General features: G+C 44.1%; 2 protein-coding genes across 2 annotated transcripts in view; one reads left to right on the top strand and one right to left on the bottom strand.

Moving 5' to 3' along the window:
• Positions 1-2,836: 2,836 nt before the first annotated feature.
• dthd1 (death domain containing 1) lies at positions 2,837-13,799 on the bottom strand (the record flags this gene model as incomplete). The annotated part of the gene is made up of 11 exons (XM_079215212.1): positions 2,837-3,144; positions 3,621-3,678; positions 3,789-4,042; positions 4,690-4,778; positions 5,039-5,248; positions 8,290-8,445; positions 9,357-9,598; positions 10,047-10,226; positions 10,819-11,149; positions 11,885-12,380; positions 13,352-13,799. 11 exons carry the CDS (start codon positions 13,797-13,799, stop codon positions 2,837-2,839), a joined length of 2,772 nt encoding a protein of 923 aa, XP_079071338.1.
• Positions 13,800-16,102: 2,303 nt separating this feature from the next.
• Positions 16,103-24,983, top strand: part of arap2 (ArfGAP with RhoGAP domain, ankyrin repeat and PH domain 2) — a 105,617-nt gene continuing 96,736 nt past the window's right edge. Inside the window, exons 1-6 of the mRNA XM_079215211.1 lie at positions 16,103-16,223; positions 19,845-20,411; positions 20,463-20,761; positions 21,326-21,405; positions 24,344-24,420; positions 24,744-24,808. Of these exons, the coding sequence (XP_079071337.1) occupies positions 19,911-20,411; positions 20,463-20,761; positions 21,326-21,405; positions 24,344-24,420; positions 24,744-24,808 (1,022 nt within the window). The 5' untranslated portion in view covers positions 16,103-16,223; positions 19,845-19,910. The remainder of the gene's footprint in view (positions 16,224-19,844; positions 20,412-20,462; positions 20,762-21,325; positions 21,406-24,343; positions 24,421-24,743; positions 24,809-24,983) is intronic.

The following is a 24,983-nucleotide window of genomic DNA, read 5'->3' as shown; positions in this document are numbered from 1 at the left end:
CCATACAGCAAACAGATAGACTCGCATAACTATATTTGGCTTTCTACTTTTTAATGTGAACAGACAATTTAACAACACATAGTTTCCGTGTGAGGGACAAGACATCGCCCCCTCCCGCCCCCCTCCACCCACCCAGATGTGAATTCTACGCTCTGATAACTCCCAGGATGACCTGTGACGATGCATATGCTCATCCATGGCTGTGTCTGCATCTCAATCACGTCACACTGTCTTACCTTGACAGCTAGAAGTGGGAGAGCAGAGGCTGATCGAGGAGGAAGAGCCCTCCGAACAAAGACGGGGCTGATGAAACGAATGATGAAACAGGTGAGGTTTGAATCAGAGTCTCTTTATGCCCACACTGCATGGGAATTCTTCACCTCATCAGCCTTCTGTATCCTCCCCGAGTGGACGACGGGCAACCTCCCAGAGTGCCTTGCTGCGTGGCCTTTTCAATAATGTAGAGGGGGGGAGAAGGGAGACAAAAGGAGGCGAAACGATTTCCTAACGCTGTGGGAGACCCCTCTGTGACATTTATCTCTAGCATGGCCCTCAATGTGTGTGGGTGTGTGTGTGCGCGCGCATGTGTGTGTCTGATGGCCCTGTGCCAGACTAATGATACCCCCCTCTGGTATACACACAGGAGGCACAAAAGTCTCCACCTGTAGTGATGCCACACATGTCCTCTCAGAGTCACACCGAGGGGAAGGAAGGAGGAGCAGTGGGGGTCGATAATAGCGAAGATACTGCATTGTAAAGCACGTCAAAGATAAATATGAGAGCAATAGTTCCATCTATAAGTGTGGAAAGAAAGTGAAGGGAAGTTAATGAATAGAGGAGACGGTTTTTGTCAGCAAGTGACATCCTGTTTAATCCATCAGCTCCACCTGTTAACATTTCATACTTCATTAACCAAATCCTCCTCCCCCTCCTCCTCCTCTCATTTGAGGCGCTGGGTGGTCTCCACAGGGAGTCCCCTGTCCCCCACCTGGACACATGGCATCTATCATTACCCCCCTGCTTCAGCTCAGGGCTCTGCAGAATGTCACACAGCTGGAGCGAGAGGCTCTGAAGAAAACCCTGGCTCATGTCATTAAAACACAGAGCACACAATTTAGTGACAAAGGAGTCATCGTAGCGCTAAACTAACTTCAGCTGAGGATACAAGAGGATTTCTACATGGAAAACAATCTGACCTTTAAGTTTAAGGTCCATTTAGTGGCTGTGTCATTTCACACGATCTTTAATCATCAGATGGAGTTCTCACAGTTAAATAAATGCAACCATGAAACAGATAAGAGCATGTAAAGGCTTAAAAGGTTCAAAGTTTCTTCTTGACAGCAGTTAACAGGTTCAAACAAGGCTCATTTAGCACTTCGACTGGACATTCTACTCCAGAAAAGAAAGAAAAATGTAATAGCTACCCCTCCCCTCCCTCCCCCCTTAGTTATTTTATGAGTCCTTGATTTTAGCATATTTCAGAGAGACTTGGACAAACAAAAGCTTCTGATTTCTGTTCGCCGACAACTAATTGTGCTGGCTCCAATGACATCTGTAGCTGGCAGATTTTATCAGATGTATTTCGAAGGCTAATTAAGCTCACAATAGCGCCATGATTTTGTTGGAAGCACTATGCTACTACTTACTACTAATTGGTATCTTCCAGTTCCATAACTGGGACAACTCGATGTAATGGTAATGTGATAAGTTTGAAAACTCCACCAACTAAATGGACCTTCATGGTGAGGTATTTTCTCAACTGGTTGAACAACAGGAACAATTTTAGAGTTTGCACACATAAACATATACAGAGGATTTGTTTGCATATTAGCATTTTTATTTCATTTTAAAGGCATAATAATATTCAAAGGAGACACAAATCATGTATATATTATTTGTGTTTTTCCCAACTAATATCAAAACCATAAGTTCACTTGTAGTATTATGCTGAGAAACAAGCCTTCGTTATCCAATCAGTTGCCAGCAACCGACACTGTCAAGTCTTAAGATGACTCTGTGTCAGGGAGCTAAAAAGAGGTCACCGCTCAGTGTCATCGTTGGTTTACACAGAGAGGAGAAGGCTGACTGCTCGTGTAAATCACCTTCCTGTCTGTGGAGACAAAGTACAACCTAAAGAGAGGATGCTGCCAAAATATTCAGAGTTTAAACCTGAGAATAAGTTTTAAATGTTCCAACACATACAGGCTAACATTGGCAGTGTGTGTTTAGGCATCAGCTACAGTTATATATTAATATCACTACATTTACATTGAAAAAAGAACCTAGGAAATAACTAACTTTATTTAATTATTTAATTAGCTCTAGCTTGTGTCTAGAGACGGAGATTCATTGCATTTTAACATATGAGATAAGGTGTTCATCGCAAAGGACTAAACTAAATATACTCCCTAATACTTGACCTTGATTGTCCAAATGTCTCACTATTATGTGGTGATTTTTATTTCAAATGTTACAAGAAATGCTGAGAAATATCACCCACACTGGTTCACAGCCTGGAGTTTACGGCCCTCCTAAGGGTCAAAAGAAAAATATAAGAGGTCATGGGACAATGAAGCACAAAAATTAGATTTTCTTTTCCGCCCATATATTTCTGTTTTGTTTGTTTGTTCACCGAATAAAATTAAGTCTTCAGGGCTCTAAAACATCCCTGGGTTGCCTGATAGACGTAATCGACTCGAGTCTGGAAGAGATCCCGTTATCTCACAGTCCGATGCTGACCCCTTGTGGATCAAACAACATACTACCTCCATCTCATTTGACAGGCACACAGGCTCCGACTTGAAGCACCAATTAAAAAAAGCAGTGAGTTTTCTACTTATTTCGGTGACCCCCGCCTGGTGGGCGTGGCCTGTCGCAGCAGCAGCTCTCTGGCCAGGTCCGGCCTGCCGCTCTTGGCTAAGCAGTGAGCCAGCTGAGAGGCCTTGGGTTGGTGTGTGGCAGCGGGCAGCCCCCTCCTCCACATGGCCAGCACATGGAAGGCCTGGCTGGGCAGGCTGTCCCCGGCCCGGAGCTTCACCAGCTGAGCGGCGCTTCGCCGGAGACGCAGGGAGAGCACCAGAAGTGCTACTTCCTCACCCGAAAGCTCCTCGGACAGCCAGAGAAGAAGAGAGTCCGACAGGGAATCTGGTGGTTGGGCAAGAGATGAAAGATGGAGGAACTGGTGCACTGAAAGTTATGCATTTCTAACATTAACAGCTTGCTTAGGAAAATAAGAAAAATATCTGGGGAGTTGCTATTTTCATTGTTTCGGGGTGATATTCTGACATATCATACGTTTCACAATATCAATGAAGACACATCCTAATACTCATATATCTAAATATACCAAATAGGCAAAGTCGTATGTAACATATTAAAAGTAATACATTGTTTAATTGTAACACAGTGCATATAACGAAAACTCTTTAGGAGTGTAAAACAAAATATTTTGTTTATTGTTTAAAAGTACTAATTTACGTAACGTAAAAAGTACTATTAGCCAAAAGTAGTTGAAATATCAACAGAAAGAATAACCATAACAATAGCTAAATGTATAGAAGTAGTGGACGTACAAAGCAGTTCACTTGAGTCAAGTGCCAATATGAAAACACATCGTCTACCTGTCTCCTCGCATAACTTCACCCGAACTGCGATGGGTCGATTAACGGTTCTCACTTTCTGAGATGAAACGTAATAAAATGTTAGAACATGTTTTTCGTTACGACGGTCAACGTTTTCCGCCGTCATACCAAAATGTGACATAGAATCCCTTGTGAGTGTTCGTGCACCTTCGGTAAAGTCAGAGACAGCTTACAGACGGGGTCTCCCAAGAGCTTTGTGTCCGTCGGGACCGGCCCGTCGCCTCGCCACTCCAGCTGACCTCTGGTGACCTTGTGAAACACGGCCGTGCCCTTGTAGTGGGGCGAGCTGTAGTTCCCAAAGGGGTCCACTTCAGTGAGACGCACCGACAGGTGATTCTTCTGCTGATTGTGGAAGGTGAGCCGCTGGTGTGGGAGGAGGCCGTGTCGGTCGTTTTGAGCATCTGTCGTAAAACATTGGCATCGAACTCATCCAAAATCAGCCAGCGTGTCATAATTCAAGCCATGCTGAACGCGTACATGCATTCTGCTGGCTGCCTGTGCGAACATATAGTTCATTCACTGCATCACATGGTCTGTGGGACGCAGTTGTGTGGTAACGAGCCGCAGGAAGACAAACCTGTTCAGACCTGCGGTAGGTATGTGTAACCTTCTGACTTCGCCAGCAACAGCAATAACTGTTGTATTACTCATGTGGCTGCAGCTATCTTCAGGCCGCATGTATTCGAGCCAGATTAGACGTTTGGTTGTGCGCTGGTGTGGGAGTTTACTGAACAACGGCTTATGTCTTTTGTTCCCTCGTGGCTGGGTTGTACAGCTTCACATCGCCGGTCATGTGACCTGCGTGATGCAGGGTTAGTTTTGCGTTACTGTTTATGGTCAAACGGAAAACCCACGAATGGATTTATTCTGCCTTCACACTTTAATATTAGCATATCCAGCAGAAAACGTGAACTGCATTCAATATATTACTAGCTATGGCCAGTAAGGAGAAAGTACTTGAGGGTGGTTTTATAATCAAAACGTTTCTGTCACTTTTCCCCCCACATTATATGTACATCCCTCCTCTTTTTGTAGCAGGTCCCCCTACCTGTGGAGGTGATGTTGCCACTGAAGCGGAGGAGAAGCTGGTCTCCCTCACGCATGGAGATCTCTGACGCGGTCTCCTCCGAGAGGCCGCTGTAAAGCAAGGCAAGGCAGGTTTATTTGTATAGCCCATTTCAACAACAAGGCGATTCAAAGTGCTTCACATAAAACCAGTAAAAGCATCAAAACATAATGCAGAAGAAAACAAGATTTAAAAACATAAAAAAACAGTCAAAAAGCAAAAAATAGAATAAAACTTGCAGTGCAGTTTAAGAAATACAATGCAGTAGTGAGGTGTAGAAATTGATATCCTTGAGTCTGGTTCAATTAAAGACAGCAGCAAACAGAAAGACCTGCAGCTGTAGCCCTGGGCCCGCAGTCTGGACAGCTCCCAGCCGAGGTCCCTGCTGGGCAGAGCCGCCACCAGGGCGGCGTGAGGCTCTCCTTGTCGACGCTGGAGGACGACGGTGACCGCGTGGAAGCAGACCGACTCCTCCAGTTCCTCCGCCAGGGAGGCGAGACGACAGGACTGCAGTGGAGAGAGGAGACGGACCACCAGCAGTCTGAGAGGAAGACAGCCAGAGACAGGAGGGACGTCAGAGGAGAGATTAGATTGCTGCTGCGCAGAGAGAAGAGATGAGTCTGTTATCGTGGGCCTGAGTACAGACGTAATATACTTAAGTTGAAATAAAGAATTCATATTACCTACTGCACATATATTATCCCCTGGGGAAGCTGTTTTAGATAAGAAAGAGAACTAAAGCACATGAGTGAAAAAATGACAATCTATCCTTATTAAAGGAACAGTTCCCAATTTACAACTATCGGTCTAATATATTCATAGTTCAATCTTCTTAAGCGGGACTAAAAACTCAAAGGCAATCCCATACCTTTATGTTCTTATAATCTATGACTTCAATAACATTTTTACCAAGTTCTAGAAATGCTAACGCCTGGAATTCAAAGCATTTAGCTTTAGCCCCTTTATCCACACTGCCTTTCCTAAACCTCTTACGTAAAGAAAAGTCTGGTTAATTGTAGTCTTATCACATTGAGGTTTTAGAACATGTCCAAGTGGAAGGCATAGAATCCCAGAGAAGGGGGAAAGTGGTTGCATGTTCGGTGAGTACTTCTAGAATCTAGATGATATATTGTCACTTTATTTGACTCTAGATTAAACGAGGCAACAACAGCACTTTGTAAAGAAAATGCTGTGATAATAATGTGTAATGTTTTTCTTCCAAATCAGTAAAGTTAAGCAGGTTATCAATAGTTAGTGAGCTATGACAGTGTGTTTGTGAGAGAGAAGTACTGCTTCTGTGTGACTACATGTGTTTAGTGCTTTTTTTTTTTTATTCGAAGCAAGTGTTAATTGTGACTGCAGATGACACTTATGCTTTGGATTATGGTTTAATTTTTGTTTGATATTGTACACGGTCCCTAACTTTAAAAAAAATAAAGTTTGTATGTTATGTCTTTTTATTTTGTGTGAGATTACTAAGGCAGATAAATTACATTTTTGCCACAAACCTACCTCAAAAAGCAAATATCAATACGGCTAGTTGCACTGAAAATAAGTAGACAGGAGGGGTAAAACCAAGTGCTTCCAACCTCAATTATCTCAAATATATAATTTAGAAATATCTCAAACCATAATAAAGTGTAATTTTGCGCTGAGCAAATGTGCACATAAACATCTTTCCTTTTCCAGCATTGTTCCTGTGGGGCCACACACATCGAACCCCTTCATGTTTAAGTTTTCACCAGAGCTAATTCGCTGTGAGGACGGCCAAGAACCCCGCTAGCCTGCTGCACCTGTCAAACACACTGATCGGACTCATCAGACTCATGGGCCTCCGATACCAGGTACACGTAAGAGACCTCCAACTGTGACTATACTCTCAATAGGAAAACATCAACACATGCATGTGACTGCCCTCTCCTGCTAAAACTGAAATACCTTTGGTTTATATTGAGCCTAAGAATTAATCCCCACAAAACATTTCGTGAAAACACTACAGTTTGTATGGAAGTCCATTTCCGAAAAGTAAAAGAAAACAATTATGAGATCAAAAAAGTCATAATTATGAGATAGAAAGTCAAAATTATGAGATAGTAAGTGTGCATGCACTTCAGTGGCGTTGGCTTTTTATTTATTTATCAGATAACAGGAAGAATTTTCAACTTTCTATCTCATAATTTCAATTTTTTATCTCTTTTTTTCTTTTACTGGGGGAAATGGGTTTCTGTAGTTTTGAGTCTTATCTTTCTAATTATTTGCTAATGGTGTTTTCTGTGTCCTGCATGCTAACTCTGTGAGAAAAAAGGCAGTTTTTCAACTGACTTAACTTTCATCTTTTGGCAAATTCCAGTCCTTGCCTTCATCAAATACATTAACTTGCTTCTATTTGCGATCCAGTTTCAACTTCCTCCTTCATATGACAACAACAACACTGCCAGGAACTCATCAAGTCAAGGTTTCGGGTTGGTTTCCGGAGAAGCAAACAAACAGGTAGCAGGAAGTTATACGCAATCAGACGAAAACTGCTTTCTTTTTGCTTTCATTTCAATTACTCTGTGACGCCTGGCAGTGTGTCGTGTTCTGTGGTCAGATGCAGGATATACTACATCCTCTTTTGTGGCTCGACCCCCATTTTCACTCTGCGTCTGGGGAACGGCAGTCACAAGCTGAACACCTACAACCCTTCAAACCAACGTCAGTGGTTGATGAACTTTAGCAGCAAGGCACATGCCCGGGGAGATGTCGTGAGAGACGCACGGTCTGGCATTGCAACACCACTGATGTACTGTTGAAGGGGTTCTTTTGACACAATACTGTATGTTTGTTTTTTTTACTGTGTGGACAAACCGGACAAATCAGCACAGGCGCGCACACAAAAGATGCTACAAATGAGCGCCGCCCGACCGGTCTGACCCTGGGCTTGTCCGCGCTGTCTGCGGTCCTTCTGTGGAAGTTTCTGCCTCGTATCTGTTTTGGTTGGACGATGCAGCAACATATCCACTGAGAGCTGCAGTCACATTGAAAGTCATCTCGGCTTTTCTGCAAAAAAGCCCATTTTTTTGTTTTTGCAGCTTCCCACTGGCTCCAGAGCACCGCAACAACTTCGAATGAGATAAGAAACCATGTTACATTTTGTCTTGCCTCCCTGCAGTTGCTCCTTGTTAGTTTTAGAATTAAATCTACCATTCTCATATTTCCATAAAATTATATTGCTGTTGCCTTGGCCCCTAAATATTAGCTGTATATCTGCGCTCCTGTTGCAATAAACCTGACGTACATCCCCCACAATCCACTTTGCTCATTTAGATTTCCTGGAAACAACTTAAACACTCCTTACCTCATTTTTTTATGTGAACATAATCTCTTCTTTTTATTCTTTGTGTGTTCGTGGGCTAGTACTGTATGGTGTGTATGGATCTTTCTTGAAATATGTATTTCTGTTTAGCTCCATTGCCGAGCAGTGCTGTAAATCCCTACAATAAACTGTGTTACATTTAAAGGACTGTTTAAATAAAGTTGCTATATTGCTGCTATGGATTGCTATATATTCTCAGCAACCAAAGGAAGTGTTACATTACAAACCTGTCAAAGTTCTCTGTCAGCTCAAATGACACCAGTCCATTTTGTTGGTTCCTGACTGGGACTTTATCCAGGACGCTCCACTGTTTGTCTCTTGAACCCAGAACAATCAGCAGCTCGTTGGACATCTCCTTAGACTTCACAGAGGCAGCCAGGACTCTAAGATAAACATTACAAAAATGTTATTTATTGCTGGTATTTAGTCATAAACTGAAGTATTGTGACATCATGGTTAGCAGAACATTACTGCACTTCTACCTAAGGGAAACATGCATGTTTGAACCACATTTTATAGCTATCCATGCAACAGGTAATACCTCTGTTCAGACCAAGGTTTCTGTTTCATGGCCACCAGGGGGCGGTTCCTCTAGTGGACTCAGATTGTATAGACGTCTATGAGAAAATGACCCTTCTTCTCACTTGATTTATTCCATCTGTAAACATTTTAAACATGTGTTTCTGGTCTCAATCACTAGTTTAAAGTCTTCTTCAACACATCATGATGTTCATTTAGTAGACTATGGTCCAGTTTAGAGTCAAATAGATGATAAAGTAGGCAATGCTTTAGGGGCAGCCACATTGTTTTTGACAGGTCGGTACCGTGGCCTTGTCCGTTCTAGGTGTTTTTGTCTTTGAACTTTTACCCTTTTTCAGTGTGTTTTTAGTACCTGGAAGTTAATCTTAAGCTTTTTGATCTCCTAAAACTGTCTGTTGTACTAGCTCCGCCTTCTCGTGTCACCTCTGGTTGCCAAAAAACAAGATGGTGATGGCTAAAATGTCAAACTCAAAGCTTCAAAACGTCAAAAGAAACAATGAGTGATGTCACAGAAATGACTACGACCATTTCTTATGTCCAGTATATTGTTGGGACAAAAGTGATGGACCAAATCCCTTTATCATGCCTTTGCCTTTGTTGTTTTCTTATTCTTTAAAGATAGTTCGTACGACACATTATTTCAGTAGTTACTTCAACAACAATCATCCTCATATGAGAGCTGGTAATTTTGAACCACTGACACCCTGGTGTCTAGAAATATTGAACAAATACGAAGAGGCCACCCTTCACTCACCTCCTTCTGTGGGACGAAGCGCTAACAGGCCGAGTCTGGTGGTCTTGCTCCTCCTCTGGTCCCCTTGTGTGCCTCTTCTTTTCAGGGTTTGGGGGACAGGGTAGGGTGAGAGTGAGCGGTCTTCTGAGGGGCTGAGAGGAGGGCTGGGTGAGGTAGAGCAGTGGACTTGTGGACACCACCGAGTGATAAGCGTCGCTTCTGGACTTGACGGCCGCCAGAAGAACGGCATCCACCGGCTGGATCTGAGGCAGATGAGGTAACAGCTGTTCTGCATTATTTACGCTGCAGTTTGGACAGGGATGCTGTGTGATATGAAAATTGCTTTTTTTCCCCGACAATTTTGTTTTGCCGACAGCAGGCTGTATTATCAAAGAGAGCTTGCGTAGAGGGAGAACTGTTGGTTTTTGACTGGAGATCAAGCAACACACTGCTGTAGTGTAGTTAGTTTACAGCAGAAGTCAATTCAAATGTCGGCCACAGCTGTTCATACTTCCACCTCGCAGCAAACATCTGGGGAAACTCAAGTCTGTGAATTATAAGCAGTCTATCTGTTTCTCTTGACAGGCCTCTGTTTTTATCTCCTTTTTGGAACAATTTCAATATTTATAGCCCACAATACATTATGAATCGGTGAAGTAGAAGTATAAAGTAGCAGACAGATGGATAATGATCAGATCGGTGTCTCCATACCGTGGTTTGAGCCATTACTGGAGCCGTGAAGCACCCTGGGGGGTAGTTTAGACAGATTCGTTGGTCCATGGGAAGCTTGAGTAACAAACCCTTTGTTGGTACTGTGTAATTTTCTTTTTTTAAACAGGAAACCACTGCAAACAGGCCCAGGGAGTACACCCTCACCTCTGCAAATGAGCCCTGAAAACAGACATGGTGCAAAACATGAATGAAATCATCTAGTTTTGACAACGTTTTTTAAACATTTATAAACTGGTCAGGACACAGTACAAGTACGGTGGTGTCAGCTGTTATTGTGTTCATCAATTTGCAACATTGCACAGCTGTATTGGCTTTTGAAATCACAAAGTGTCTCTGTTGATAATTGTAAATTCAAAGTCCTAAAATCACAAAAGGTGCACCACAAGGCTCTATAATAGCACCTCTTCTGTTTATCAACCAACCAGATTAGTTTGAATTCAGATAATACAAATATCTCTACAGCTGGCTCCTGTCTAAACCAAGCTATTAGTTACTTTCAAAATGCCTTTCACATAATTTTTTCCCCATCATTTTATCAATTAAAATAAACGCTGAATGGGCAAAAACACATTTTAAACTTTCTCCAGAATGTATAGCCACTCTATAAAATGTGGAAAGTTACTTACTACAATAAGTGGAACTAAATAAATCTCCACTTACAGGTGTATTATGCTAATAAATGAATAGAAATAATTCACGTTTTCAGTAGTTAGTGTCTTTAAAACATAGCGTAAGTCAAAGAGCCGCTTACCCTCTGCCCCCCGTACGTGCCATCTGTGGTGACGGGAGTGACGTAGCTCGCCCTCCTCTCCCCATCAACTATCTTCACGGCTACATCCCTGTAGTTGCCGCGGTAACGTGCGGCGAAAGGCACAATCACCGTCACAGGGAAGTGGACGTTAGCGCCGTCCCGAACGTTGACCCTGATCACTCTGCTGACCAATTCCTCCGAGCCGGTCACCATCAGGCAGCTCAGGGTGTCGGCCATCTCGCATCTCAGGGCTCCAGCCACACCCTTGGGTGCTCTGATGAAGCATGCGTCTGGCACATCTGAGTAACTGTCCTCCTGTTTACCAGTGAGTCTAGAGATCACGTTCAAAGAGACACATTTACACAGACTTGTGATGTACAGAGGATATTTTGAAGTCCTGCACTGAAGAACAGCTTTAAATCGCTTCATTGATGTGATAGCATTTACCTTTGCTTTAATCTTAGTACTGGTTGCTTGGGCAGTAGAATTTGTGGCAGAAATATTGTCATTTAAGCTAAATTTCGGGGAAAAAACTGCAACCACCTAAAATAAATCTAAAATACTGGAGTACGCACATTTCCATATCAGCTTCTCCCAGACTCGGCCTCTCCTTCTGATCTGAATTTTCCTGATTTGTTTGGCTTTTGGACAAATCTGGGCATTGACCCGGCGGTAGCCAGCTATGAGGAGGCCAGGTGGTCAAAACATGTGCACCTTGTGATGAACCACTGCAGAGAGTTCAGCTTCTGTGTCAGTGAGCAGGGGAAATGAGCGGAAGGAAGGGAATCATGCCCAGACTCACAAGCTGGCCCCCGTGCGGGATGAAGGACAGGATGTCGGACACGACGAATCTAAATTATAGTGGAGCTCCCCAAAAGTTTTCAAGGACGCCATGCATGTTAGGCTGCATATATGTAAACTGAAAACAGTTATGTAGAATGTTTATGACCGAATTATAATGAATTTTATATATATCCCCTCATTGAAGAACTGGAGCAAGCTGATATGAAATAAAAAAATGTCAAACAGTGTACTGCAGAGTTAAAACTCTTTGTCGTCAACTTACCCGACTGTGATCCATTCCCTGTTTACCCTATTTGTGTCCTTTTCTGTCTCCTCCCGGAAATCTGTCTTATTCTCTGGAGAAACACAGTCCTCATGTTCACTCACTCGACTGCTGACCGATACTTCTTCCTCTGCCTCTTCTTCCTCATCGTTGCGGGCGGAACTGCTGAACCTCCAGTCAGATGCTTGTTCAGTGCCTGGAGATGATATCGTACGCCTTTGATCGTCTCCATCTGCGTCAGCCTGTTTGTCCCCAGAGTCAGAGGAGTTCAGGTGATGGTGGTCATCCCCGGGTTGCTCTGGTGCTTCTGAATCTCTGGAGTCCCGGACTGCTGCATCCACAGTGGAGGCCTCCTCTGCACATGCTCTGAGGATTTCTCCATCCAGTTTGGCAACGATTCCGTTCAGTTTGTCTAAAATGTTCTCTATACTCTCCCCGACACTCAGAAAAGTGTCACTGAAGGAGTCTGAACAAGGTGTGATGTCACATTGTGTATCTGTAACGAAACAGACGTAGAGACAAACTGGGGCTTTTGAGAGACAGTTTCAGATTCTTAAACTAATCTGTAAAAACTTTGAACAATATTACTTTGTTTGGACGACTGCACAATTGCTGATCCACATCAATATTGTTGAATTTTTTCACTAATAAACTATTTCTAAGTAATTAAGTTAAATTCTGTGATAGTTTGTAGATGTATAAAATGTGCACAGGGCCTGCTTTAAATCATTTCCGCAGATTTATTTCAACTAACTCTTAAACTGACTTTGGCTGATCAAAATCCCTCTGAACCCTGAACCCCTGACAGTACTTCATCATGAACCCGCTCCTTGGCAGGCTTACATTTAAATTCCACTCTGACACAAACTACTTTCAGTATTTTAACTTGAACCGGCACCTCCACACCCTTCACTGCGTACAATGAACTGACACTCGTGTGTCAACTCCATTCAACCATTTTAGTTGAACTGACACTTCAACTGCTTTCAGCACATTCACTTCAATTAACGACGCATCATATTCCAGTCATACCTGAACTTCTTAAGGTCCTTCAACCAACACTTAATCTCGTTTGCATGCTTACATGATACTTGAACTACAGGTTTTTCAACTGACACTTTAACTCCCTTTCCTGTGTACAACGAACTGACATGTACCCTTCAAATAGGTTTTAAATTGCTTTAAATGGTCCATCTCTTTAACTGATGCTCAACTCATTTCACCTTTTGATTGACTGACAACGGCCTCCAGCGTGTACATACAGATGGTTAAAAATGAACTCCTCTTTAACAGTCCTTCAAAGTCAACCGACACTTAAACCGTGGGTCCTCTCTGACTGACACTTTCACGTTGTCTCATGCTTACACGTCATCTTTGACTGACGCTTCTTTCACTTCGCTTTCAGCCGCTTCTCAATTGAAAAAAGCGGCTGGAAAAGACAGGCATCAGTCGGATCAAGTTGCATACCTGTGGTGGATGGATGTTGCTGATCACTGCCCCCTGGTGGAGACCTGTGGGCGCATGCTTTGAGAACTCCTCTCCATGCCGTCACTCTGTCTGAATGAAACACACTCAGCTCCCTCAACACTCCCAGAACTCTCTGCTCGCACTCTCTCTCCTCCCGCTTCTCCTCAGCGTGTCCTCTCGTCTCTTCGGCGTCTTCCTCGTCTCCTGTAGGACTGAGCATCCCTCCTTCGCTTCCTCTCTGCGTTTCCTCTCCTCCTCCACTACCTGGTTCTACTCCTGTGCATCTCCTCCCAGCCACTGTCCCATCGTGACGATCTCGGCGGCGTCTGACAGCTTCGAGCCGCCGAAGAGTTTCAGTCAACACGGCGAGGAGGCTGTGTTCTCTCTTGCTGCCGTGCAGAGACTCAGCTTCATCCATCAGTTTATCCGCATGCAGATTTGCCTCCATGCTGATCTGAAAAACACACCAGATTAGGGTTGAAGTGATATAATACGGCCTGTTTTGTGCCCCTTTTTCAGTCTGTGTTGTACATCGCAAAAGCAATTCAGTCCTTCAGCAAAACGATGGGGAATACTATGAAATATTCACTAAAAATACATTGCGTTCCCTTGTGTACCTCTTTTTATATCTGAAGCTGCCCTTGTTCGCTGTGTCCTTGGCATTGAGTGTGACCGTGCACAGCTTTTCTAGTTTACAGGAGCCAAACGCTGCCAGTAGTAAAACATGTTGCCAAGGCGACCCCTGGAGGCGTGACTGGAAGAGACAAAAGAGGAGCCGCAGAGCAGAAGACTCAGGAAGACAGAGTGCTGTCCTCCAGACATCTCATCCCTCTCTTCTGTCCCTCTGCCACTCATTGTACTGCTCCTATGTGCAGCCAGTAAAAGACGCCAGCTACTTGAATCATATACACATTATTTTTTATATATATCTTTCATTTTAAATAGCAGAAATGTAACTTGTTTTGAACGTATATGTATTTTGAGGAGGAGGAGGTCGGAGGTCGTAGGCTCACATGCTGGCTCTAGACAACACAAACACTGTGGGGAGCGTCATTTTGTGGGTTTCCTTTGGAATTTCTGTTTTTTTACAATCGAAAGACATCCGTGGTGGAAGAAGTATTCAGATGCATACCATAGTAACACCATTGTCTAAACATACTCCACGTAAAAGAAAATAGCCGCAAAAGTAAAAATACAAAAGGGCCGTGTTACCAGTAAAGTGTATTTACCGAATCGTTAGAAAGTATACTCACTACAGAAAGTAACTTTCCTTTCAGAATGCTAATTGATACATTGAATATACCCCAAGAGAATGAAACAAGTAATTATGTTTAATATGATATATTGTATTATTGTGTAAAGTTTGTCAATACTTTTATTGACTTTATACACTGGGTTGGTCAATAGTAACACACAGCATTATACTTTATAAATTCAGCTTATATTTTGCATGTCAATTAATATAAAATGATATAAAATTAGTGATATAAAAAATAAAAAAGTGAGGTATGGAATCTCATTATGTCCCTTAGTACAGTGTTTAAGCAGAGATACTTGGATGGAAGATTATAATTCTAGTTTATGAATCTGGATTATCCCAACAGGCAAATAACACAATGTTAAAAATCAGTACAAAGCTATTTAACATAAACTTTACTTATTTTAAAGAAACATGTGTTACTCCATCACGGACATCACAATGGACAGAACAGTGTGACGGTGAGCCTGCATGCACAATACCACCCTGAACCTGAGGCATCTGTGATATTATTATTATTATTATTATTATTTAGTCCTGTGCTTTTACCACGATGACGTGTCAAAATGTCTTCATTGTGGAAGGGCCAGAGTCCCAGAAGCTACAGTGCTGCAGCACTCTGTCACCACCATGTGGCTGAAGCTGTACTCTGTTATTATGTTACTTATAATACTAATACAATAGTGTTATATCCATGTTAGAGGGGTTACACTGTTTAAGACACATGCTGTTTGTCTTGAAGCTACATGTATAGAGGCTGTACTAGAAATAGTATTCTATCCAAGCTTCTTTTATTTCATTGTTGGAGTGACTATTATACTTGAACTTGGAATTGAAGTTCAGGTGCATTTGTCATCAATTGTATTGCAAGTAGTCATACTAGTAGGAACAGTATATCCGTTTCATACAATACATGTTTGTATGTGCCAACAATGTTCACACTGTCAGTTAGCTTTCTGTTTTACATTTAAAATATTACATTACATTTGTTTTTGATCGTCAATCAAATGCCTTTGCTCTCCACAGCTCATTATACAGTGTATGCATGAAATGCGACCGCACCATCAACAACGATAGCACTCAATGAATAACGACAGATGCAAATAATGAAACTAAATCTGTGCTTTTATTCCTCAGGACTCGCTCCATTGAGTGTGCCAGGCTGCATTCCTGTGCGTGCGTTGAATACACAGCCTAGAGGCCTTTTTGGGGATCAAGCAGGGACATGCAAGTCAGCCCCAGAACAACAAAACGAGTGTCTCCACTTTGCCGTTCATACGCGAGCCCATTTGTGTTGTTGTTGTTGTTGTTGACAACTTTCAACGGGACAACAATCCCCACCGTCACATCCAGCAGGCGGAAGCTATCCGGTGACTGTCCTTCTGCAGCAGCTCACTCCGCCGGCGCTGGACTCATGTGCCCACGCGCTGAAATGGGCGTGGCCAAAGCGACAAGCAGGGAGCGGAAGCAGACCAGCGTGTAGGTGTGTGAGAGAGCACGCGCGTGGCCAGGGCTCGCGACAGGCAGCCGCAAACAACAACACCAAAAAAAAAGAAGAAAAAATGCGCAAACGGAGCGGATGCCGTGAGGTTGCCACCTGTTTTTAAACCGCAGGTAAGCTTTGCGAACTACCCACCTGACGCACTGCAACGCCTTACGTAAACACCCCGACTGGTGTTTATTTAATTGTTTTTGATTTATAACGGTGGGCACGAAACCGAAAGAAACTAGCTTAAAGTTAAATTACCTTTTTTTTTATTTAATTGTTTTAACATGCGTCAAGAGTGCAAGTGTAGGGACATTAAAACAAGTGTAATGAAGATGAAGTGAAACTGCATCTCCCGCACTTAAAACTGGCAAGTTATATTCGTGTGATACCTTTTCCCCGCAAGTGCAAACACAAATAATAAACACAATGCGCAAATACTACCTTAAATAATAACACAGTCCCGCACTAACTACTTAAGCATGTTTTTTTTTAACCACAGTTTTAAATTATATTCTTTGATACGTGTGTGTGTGTGTGTGTGTGTGTGTGTGTGTGTGTGTGTGTGTGTGTGTGTGAGGCTGCATTCATATTGAAGTCATTCTATTTTAACAAGGCACACACATTGCAAAGCATCCCTAGGTATTACTTAGCGTCAATCCAGGAAGAGGACACAAATTGGACTTTGATCCAAGTTGGTTGGCGGAGGGATATTATGCAGAAGAAGTGTGATGCACTAGATGTGCATGCATGGGCGTGCATAGGCCATGACTCACCTTCTGCTGTAACCATACCTGTGGTTTGCTTAGTGGGTGGAACACATCTCCTGTGCGGGCAGCATGCTTTCACACGTATAGTTTGGTTTTGCAGAGGAAACAATATCTTTTAGAAATGAATCTTATACATTGCAGTCCTATTGTATCTCAGTGAGCTTTGTAGCCAACATACTGTATTACACACACACACAGCTTCACATGTTGCCATGCCCGTGTGAGATGTGCACGCTGTTTATCTTGTGAAGTTCTCTTTTTGCTCCCCTTATTGATCTTAACACCCTGTGGGCTTTGACACCGGGCGGTATCTGTGGATCAAAACTCCCTCAATAATGTTTGCTGAATGTGTGTGCTCTATGGTGGTTATATTTAGTGTGTGTGTGTGTGTGTGTCTGCGCGGTGTGAGTGGGCGTATAAGTACCAAAAGGCAGCGGTGAGGAGCAGGCCAGGTCAAATGTGCTAGCAAGCTTCAGCGTGTGCCTGCGCTGGCTATCAGCCAGTACAGGTCCCTGCATGTTAACACTGCAACACACAGCTGGGCAGGTCTGATGGACTTGCTATTGTGAGGACTAAATACTGTTGTGTGGAGCTGGAACTGTGTGTTTAGTGCAAAAAAAAAAAAAAAAAAACTGTTCTATGTGATGTGCTCACAAGATAAAAAAGGTCAACAAAGAACACAACTGGTGTCATTCTGAGAAAAAAAAAATATTTTGTGCGTTTGCGCAACTATCCTATCAGGTTGTAGTCTGAAAATAGCCTTTTAATAAAATAGGTAGGGATGCTTTATTCTCAGCAGGTTGATGCATGGATAAAATATCTGAAGTCAGTTCCTGTTCATGTTTGTTCTGTGGACAGCTTGCGGTAAAGCTCCCACAATGCATACACACATGCATATGCCACAAGACTGTGTTTACTTGAAAGCAGAAGTAACACTTCACGTCCCCTGCGCTCTGCACCGTAGGTTTGCAACCTAAAAGAGAAGTGGACTTGTCAAGATGTTGGTGTCTAACTGTGAGTTTGAAGTTTGTGTGTGTGTGTGTGTGTGTGTGTGTGTGTGTGTGTGTGTGTGTGTGTGTGTGTGTGTGTGTGTGTGTGTGTGTGTGTGTGTGTGTGTGTGTGTGTGTGAGAGAGATAGATAGATAGATAGCAGTTCTGCCACACTATTCATTAGACTTTGAAGAGACGGTGTCAAAGCACGAGGAAACAGACATTTTGCAATAGCTTTGTTAGTTTAAGTTGCTGGGCAGTGAGCTGTGATGTAAAGCTTGGATCTGTAAATTCTGTGATTAAAGGGAGATGATGTCCGTTGGCCTTTCCTGCAGAAATCCCCTTTGTGTGTCATTTGATTCAAATATCACACTTTGAGGTAAGTCTCTTCCCAAAACCGGACCATAGAGTCCTGCTGTAACACTGCCGTGCTATTTCTTCACAGTTTCCTGCCGTTTCATCTGGGGGTGTTGCAAATTTAGGTTTTCGTTTAGTTTTTTTTGTGCTCACTTGCTGATGAATGTAAAGCACATGGGCCTTGATCTTTTTTTTCATTCTTTTTTTTTCGCTTCAAGGAGTAGACGTTTTGGGAGAGAGGCTTGTTCGCTATATTGCTGAGATTGCACGACAAGATCAATGTTGATCTCATGTCTGCGGGGTAAAATGTGAAGCTATAGCCAGGAGACGGTTAGCTTAGCTCAGCGCAAAGGCTTGAAGCCGGGGGAAAATAATTTTAAAAAAAGAAGAAAAATCTGCACACCAGCATCTTATTTTTTATTTTTTTAAGTGAACATTTTAAGGAAAATTGGCGAGACAGATGATAAGGCGTTTAATGGAAGACGGGTCAGGAAATGAAATCGTATGCATATGATGATTTAATCTCTCCATAACACACAGCGCTTGTAGTTCCGCTTTATCATAAACATAAAAAAGTGTTATTTGTGCAAATGAGCCATAACTATATTCCATAAACAGCTTTCAATTCTAAGACTCCTGCCCCCGAGCGCTGTTGAGGGCCGGACCACCGACACTTTAGGTCAGCTGTGAAGCGCTGTTCTGGAAATCTAAGATTACATCAAATAGCAGTGAAAAAATTGCAGAACAGAGCGTCAATAGCTTCCAAAAATATCTTCTAATACTGTGCATGAATCTCCGAGTAGCCCACGGTTTTAGTTGTCAAATGATTCTTCGTGTGCCAAATCGCTGCAGTGATCACAACTTGATGTATTCATTCAAGGTCTATAAAGGCTACTGTATACAGACAAAGTGATGACAGCTATAATCCAATGTATGTATCGGACCACTGGAGACGACGTGGTGTCTGTCAAACGCACTCGGCCTTCTCCATCTTCACCCGCTGCACGTACGGATTGTGTAATTGAGCAAAGTCTGGAAATGGAGCCAGCGGGCGCTCTCGCACAATCGTTTAAGTCCGTATCCTCATTGTGAGTCCTATAATCACAATGCAGGCCACGGTCACCATGACATGACTTGAGTAAAATAGATAAGCAATGGTCACTACTTTTATAAAAGACACCCCTGGAGTCAAAAGCAACAACTCTGGCATTTACACTTTACGGACTTGGTGCTTCCCTCCTGCTTCATGCTAAGCTAACCGTACCGTCTCCAGGCTGTAGCTTCATTTCCCCCGTACAAACGTTCGAGTGGTATCATCGAATGTGTATTCTCCCAAATGTTGAACTTTTTCCTTGATGAGGTCCAGTTATGTCATCAAAGTGGAAAAGAGGTAAAAATTCTACTCCTTTTTAAATACATTTTCACCTGCAGAAATGACGAAATCAATATCTACTTACTAATTTGGGTTTGCAGAAATATGCATCAGTAGAGCCTTCCAGATATATTTAAGTAGTTCTGTAAGACTTATTGGACATTTCACAGGTTCATATTTTAGTCTAAGAGTGGGGTCAGTCTGACGACACTTTCAGCCTTTTTCGTTTACTGTACTTTGTTTTTGTTGTGTGTCTACAGTTTAAAGCCGGACCACTACATCCTCTGAATGTGTTCCTGATGTGGCAGAGGTGAGACTAGAGCATCATGTCGGAGCCGAGCCAGGAGATCGTGGAGTGGCTGTCCACCCTCCGCCTGTCCCAGTACACCCCGTATTTCCAGATAGAAGGCTATCGAGCTCTAGAAGACTGCAGGGACCTCACCGACAATCAGCTCCTGGGGCTCAAAGTGTTCCCCACGGGCCACCGTAGGCGCATTCTGCGAAGTTTGGAAGCGCTTGGGGTGAAGGAGACGAGCGGTGGAGAGGAAGATGACGAAGAGGGAGAGATAACGAACGGGATGCGCCGGAGGACGCCTGTGCCGCGCCCGAGACACGTCTTCCTGAAGGATAAAAAGAGGGGGACTTCATGTCGCCCTCAGCCAAAGGAGAGGGGGGATGATCAGTCGGAGGGCAGTAGGACGCTGCCTACGGGGGCCGGACTGGGAACCGAAATTGAGGACGTCCAAGAGAGCGGATTCGTTCTCCCGCCTCAACCGGCCCCGCGCGATCCCCAGAACATCGAAAGGGCCCCCCAAGAACACACCAGTGTCTCTGCCTCCAGCAGCAGCAGCAGCAGCAGCAGCAGCAGCAGTAGCAGCGGCGGCGGCGGCAGCAGCGAGTCCCCCTCCGTATCTGAAATTCCCTCAGACTGGGAGATTTCCTCGGAGGACCCCTCGCTGTCTAGCGCCGACCCGTTCCCCTGCACGGCTGACGTTCCGCACCCAACGCTCACTGACGGCAATTGGGGTTTCCAAGGAGACATGGTGGACAACTCCATCTATGAGGCGCAGCCCAGTTTTAAGGTTCCCGTCGGCAAACGGCTCACCCGCTCCTACCGACTGAGGCACCGGCCCGTCCCCGAAATCCCGAATCAGACCGTGCTGCCACTTCAGGACAGGTAATGGTTCAAAGTTTTTTTTTTGGGGGGGGCTTGTTCACTTTGTTGCAGAGAGTTGGCCAGAGATGCGCTTTAAGTTTAGCTTCACATTTAGCATCCAGTCACGAGAGCGGTATCCATCGTTTCACTTAACTCTCACATGAAAGCAATGACGTGTATTTTAGGGAAATGTTGAACTATTCCTTTGAGTGTAAAGTTTGACTTAATGAAAGTGAGAAGAACTATTCAAACAAGTTAGAGGAGCGCTGTGAAAAGCACCTGGAGAAATCCGGTTGCACGCTGAGTGAATATGAAAACAAGACTTTACTCCTTGCGTTCAGATTTAAACTAATGGAGAACCTGAGGCCTCTATTTTTATTTTCATTTCTGCATTTCACGTAAATTAATACCCCTCATTCTAATCATGAACTTCTAAACCGTGAAACTAACTTTCACCGTTGCACATCTCTAATCTGAAGGCCTTTTTTTTTCTTCTTTCCCTCCTTCCAAATGTTGTTACCTATTTTTCCGCCCATGTGCTGCATCGGTGGTTCTAATTCACCGATTTCTCGCCCTCCTCAGGAGCGCACCGCCAGCGCAAACAACCAGCCCCGAACACCCAACTGGCTCCGTAGGTCCCGTCGGTGCAAACAGCATACAGAAAGGTACACCGCCTCTCAGATGCATCCGCTTCATCGTCTCTGCCATGAATATTTCATTCGGCAGTGGAGTCAGCGGCGCTGTTGTTTGCCCGGATGAAAGAAGGGAGAGGAGATGAGGGGTGTGTGTGTGTGTGTGGGGGGGGAGGGGGAGGGTGTTCAGTGGCTGTGTCGTGGGAAACTGCATCGCCCCTGTTTCAAGCACATATCTCACAGGGAATATCTCTCTCACATCGTGTCCCTCAGCGAGAGCCTGGTGTGTATTCCTGTCACCCAGCCCTCCAAAGTTTTTTTAGAAGTTGTTTAACTTTGCTAACAACACGCAGGCTTGTAGTACAACCAGGACAAATACGTTTTGAGTTCCTCCTGTTTCCCTTGCTGTATTTATTGGGCTTAGTCGACCCTCAGGTCTCATCTGACGAGGTACGACGTGAGCTGCCGTGTGTGCTGAGGTAGACGTGTCGTCCCAGGATTATCAGTTGCTTTGCTGCAACGACTGCCTGCGTGTGTGTGTGTGTGTGTGTGTGTGTGTGTGTGTGTGTGTGTGTGTGTGTGTGTGTGTGTGTGTGTGTGTGTGTGTGTGTGTGTGTGTGTGAAACGCCTGTGAACATCAGTCTTTCCGGGTCCACATCTGACCACGTCTTCGCTGCAGTCATCTGCAGCATAGCAACAGTTTTCAGTCCGTTTTCTACACTTAGACTCCCCTCACGTTTTCTATATTTTTTTTGGGCTTCCCTCCCTCCCTTGTTCCGCGTACAGCAGCGGTCTCTTGGTAGGCCGTGTTTTTACCAACTTTTTCTCTGTGCGGAACAAGGCGGGGAGTGAGACTTGAGAGAGCGGCAAGACAGTGAAGTGGGTTGGGAGGAAGGAAGAGGAGATGGATGCAAAGCAGGCGGAGAGACGGAGGAAGAGAGGGAGCCAAGGACGGTCCCCGAGCAGGGGAACGGGGAACTCGACGAGAAAGCTAAATCTCCCCTCATAGCAAGCTCTAGCAAGGCAAGATTTGACATATCATTTTACCCGAGCATATTTGAAGAGTTTACTCTGAGAAGAGATCTAAAAGTCTCACAGTATTCAATCAAAACTTGCCGTTGGAGGCTGACAGAATGTTAATTAACACCGCAACAACTCCACTTGTACATTTTTATTTTTTTCCACAAGGGAAATCTTTCTGTCTGGTGCTTCTTCAGCAGCTATTCAGCGGAAAGCACACAAAGCAAGTCAGTCCATTAATGACTAAAATGTATGAATAATTGCAGTTGTAAGGCTACTTTCTATGGCCAGTTTAATGCACTTCCCTTTCTAAGCACTCTTAATGTTGAGTTGTTTTCTGCGGTGGTGTTGACAGTTAGCAACCTTGGTGCACTGAATACACTGAACCAAGTCACACCTCAGAACAAACACAAATTAGGATGCACTACTGCTGAAAAGCAGATATAGAAAACTTCCTGTGAATATTAAAAAAGTGCTGTATAATACTGAATAAATCATTGCTTGTGAAGATGCGCTAATCAGCAATAAATACCAAAAAGGGATGAGTAGATCACTTTTTGCTCAAGTTTTGATACATGTCCAATGTAAAAGCTTTCTTAAGGGTCCAGTTTACATATTGGTATAGAAAGTAACCGTACAGCAACCATAGACACATGCAAAGTAACAGCCCTTATTATTATCATCTGTAGCGTACATCTAGGTCTCATTGTCATCATTTAGAAGAACAAAACAGCAATTAATGGAGGTAAAACTCTCTTGACATGTATTATTCTTGAGCTATTCAGGAGTAAATTCCGGGAAGCAGCGACCGGAATAATAATCAGTTCGGTGACCAATTTGAATTCAGACGGTGGCAGTTTGTAACAAAATCAATCTCCTCACTAACTCCGAACTGATGGCGGCATCTAGGTCTCTTCCCGGATGGCGACTAGAGAGAGAGCGAGTCTGGTCAGGAGCAGATAAAGAAGCGGCGTGGTCGACCGGGAGAGACTGAGGCAGAACCGGTGAGGGAAGAATAGAGGGAACCAGACAGGAATGGAGTACAGTAGTGTCCGGCGGGCCCTCGGAGAGAACCGCCAGTGGCCTGAAGGTCGGCTGATAGATGATGACTGATGGTTGCTATATGGCCACCGAGCCCGTCCGCAGAGAGGGTGGCTGTGTTGGAGTGGATTCCATCATCCAGTAAACTGACCCCTTCATAGAGCTTACCCAGCACAGCACACGCCCTTTGTGCCCTGCTGTAATGGTCTGTGTGTGTGTGTGTGTGTCTGTAAAGCTTTAAAAAGTAGTACATCCACTGTGTACTTATTTGACTATCCATTCGTTTTCATGTCCGTGTTTGTCTCGAAGCATCTTTATGTGTCTGAGGGAGTTTCGATCTTCGTCCGCGTGCATATCTGCCTCTCCGCCGGTGTCTATGTGCGTGTCTTGCCCGGCGGCGTCTTTTGGCCCTCACTATCCTCAGGAGAGGGCGGTGTCATTTTTCACAGTGACAGGCCGCGGCCCACGCAGGGTGGCCCCAGGTCTCCAGACTAATAGTGTCTGGCCAGAGTCTCTCCGCTCTCCGCTCTCCTCCTTCGTCTTCACTACCAGCGACCCAATCCCCGCAGCAGCCAAGACAGAGAAATGGCCTTGGCAGAGACTCGGTCTGTTTGAGGCACACTAAGGAGGATCATACTCCCAGTTGGGCAGGGAAAAGGCCGCAGCAGAGAGATAGGCATGCTGAAACAAAATGTAATTGGTTTACTGCTTACAGGGATCAAGTGTTTTCACATTTATTCAGATCAATGAGTTGGTTTAATCAAAGGGCACCGAGTGATTTAAATTTGACTGGAACAATCCTGTTAAGCTCCTCACTTTCATGCCCCGTGTTTAGGCCTTCACACTGTGTTCTGCCAGTTTCAATGCCGCGACAAAAACCACCATTGTGTTGTCTCTGTATCCTTTTTAGCTCCACTTCAAAGAACCTTGACACCTATTGCTCCCTATGGAGAATTGTTCCTGTACAACAACCCTGAAAGCATTCCGGTAAGACAGCATACACTCCCACGGGTGGACAGTGAGTAGCAGCTTACCAAAGAGGAACAGACATTTCTCAGATCTTCAACACTTATCAGTGGCGTTTCAACCACAGGGCTGCACAGCAAACTTCCTTCTCGGTGTAAATGTTGTCACCATGGACACACGGCCGAGTGGGAAATGTGCTTGTTTCAGTTTGCCACCTGAGGTTAATGGAAATGTCACCTGGCCGCTAAAGTTAACGTAGCTTTGTGCGCCAACACGATAACGGTGTCTGACTGGAAGATGGACACCTTCTTTTATCTGATGCTAATCTCCTGTGTGCTCTGTAGGACCACGGTGCTAACGAAGGGCACCAGAGGGGCTTTAAGGACAAGATGAAACCGAAGAAACAGAGGTATGTGCTGCAGCTGTCCCACGCTCTAGCCTCTTTAAAGAAAGAGCGGCCACAAAAAGGAAGCAATTCTTAGGCTGCATTGTGATTTGGGGCAATAATTCTACATTTCTTGACAGGACAGGAGGCCTTCTTAAAGGACTGGTTTTGGAAACATGCAAATAGATGTGATCAGAAC

Source organism: Taurulus bubalis (genome assembly GCF_910589615.1).
Source record: "Taurulus bubalis genome assembly, chromosome: 3".
Lineage (NCBI taxonomy): Eukaryota > Metazoa > Chordata > Actinopteri > Perciformes > Cottidae > Taurulus > Taurulus bubalis.
Note: the sequence above shows the minus strand (reverse complement) of the source record. Positions and strands in the feature narration are given on the sequence as shown.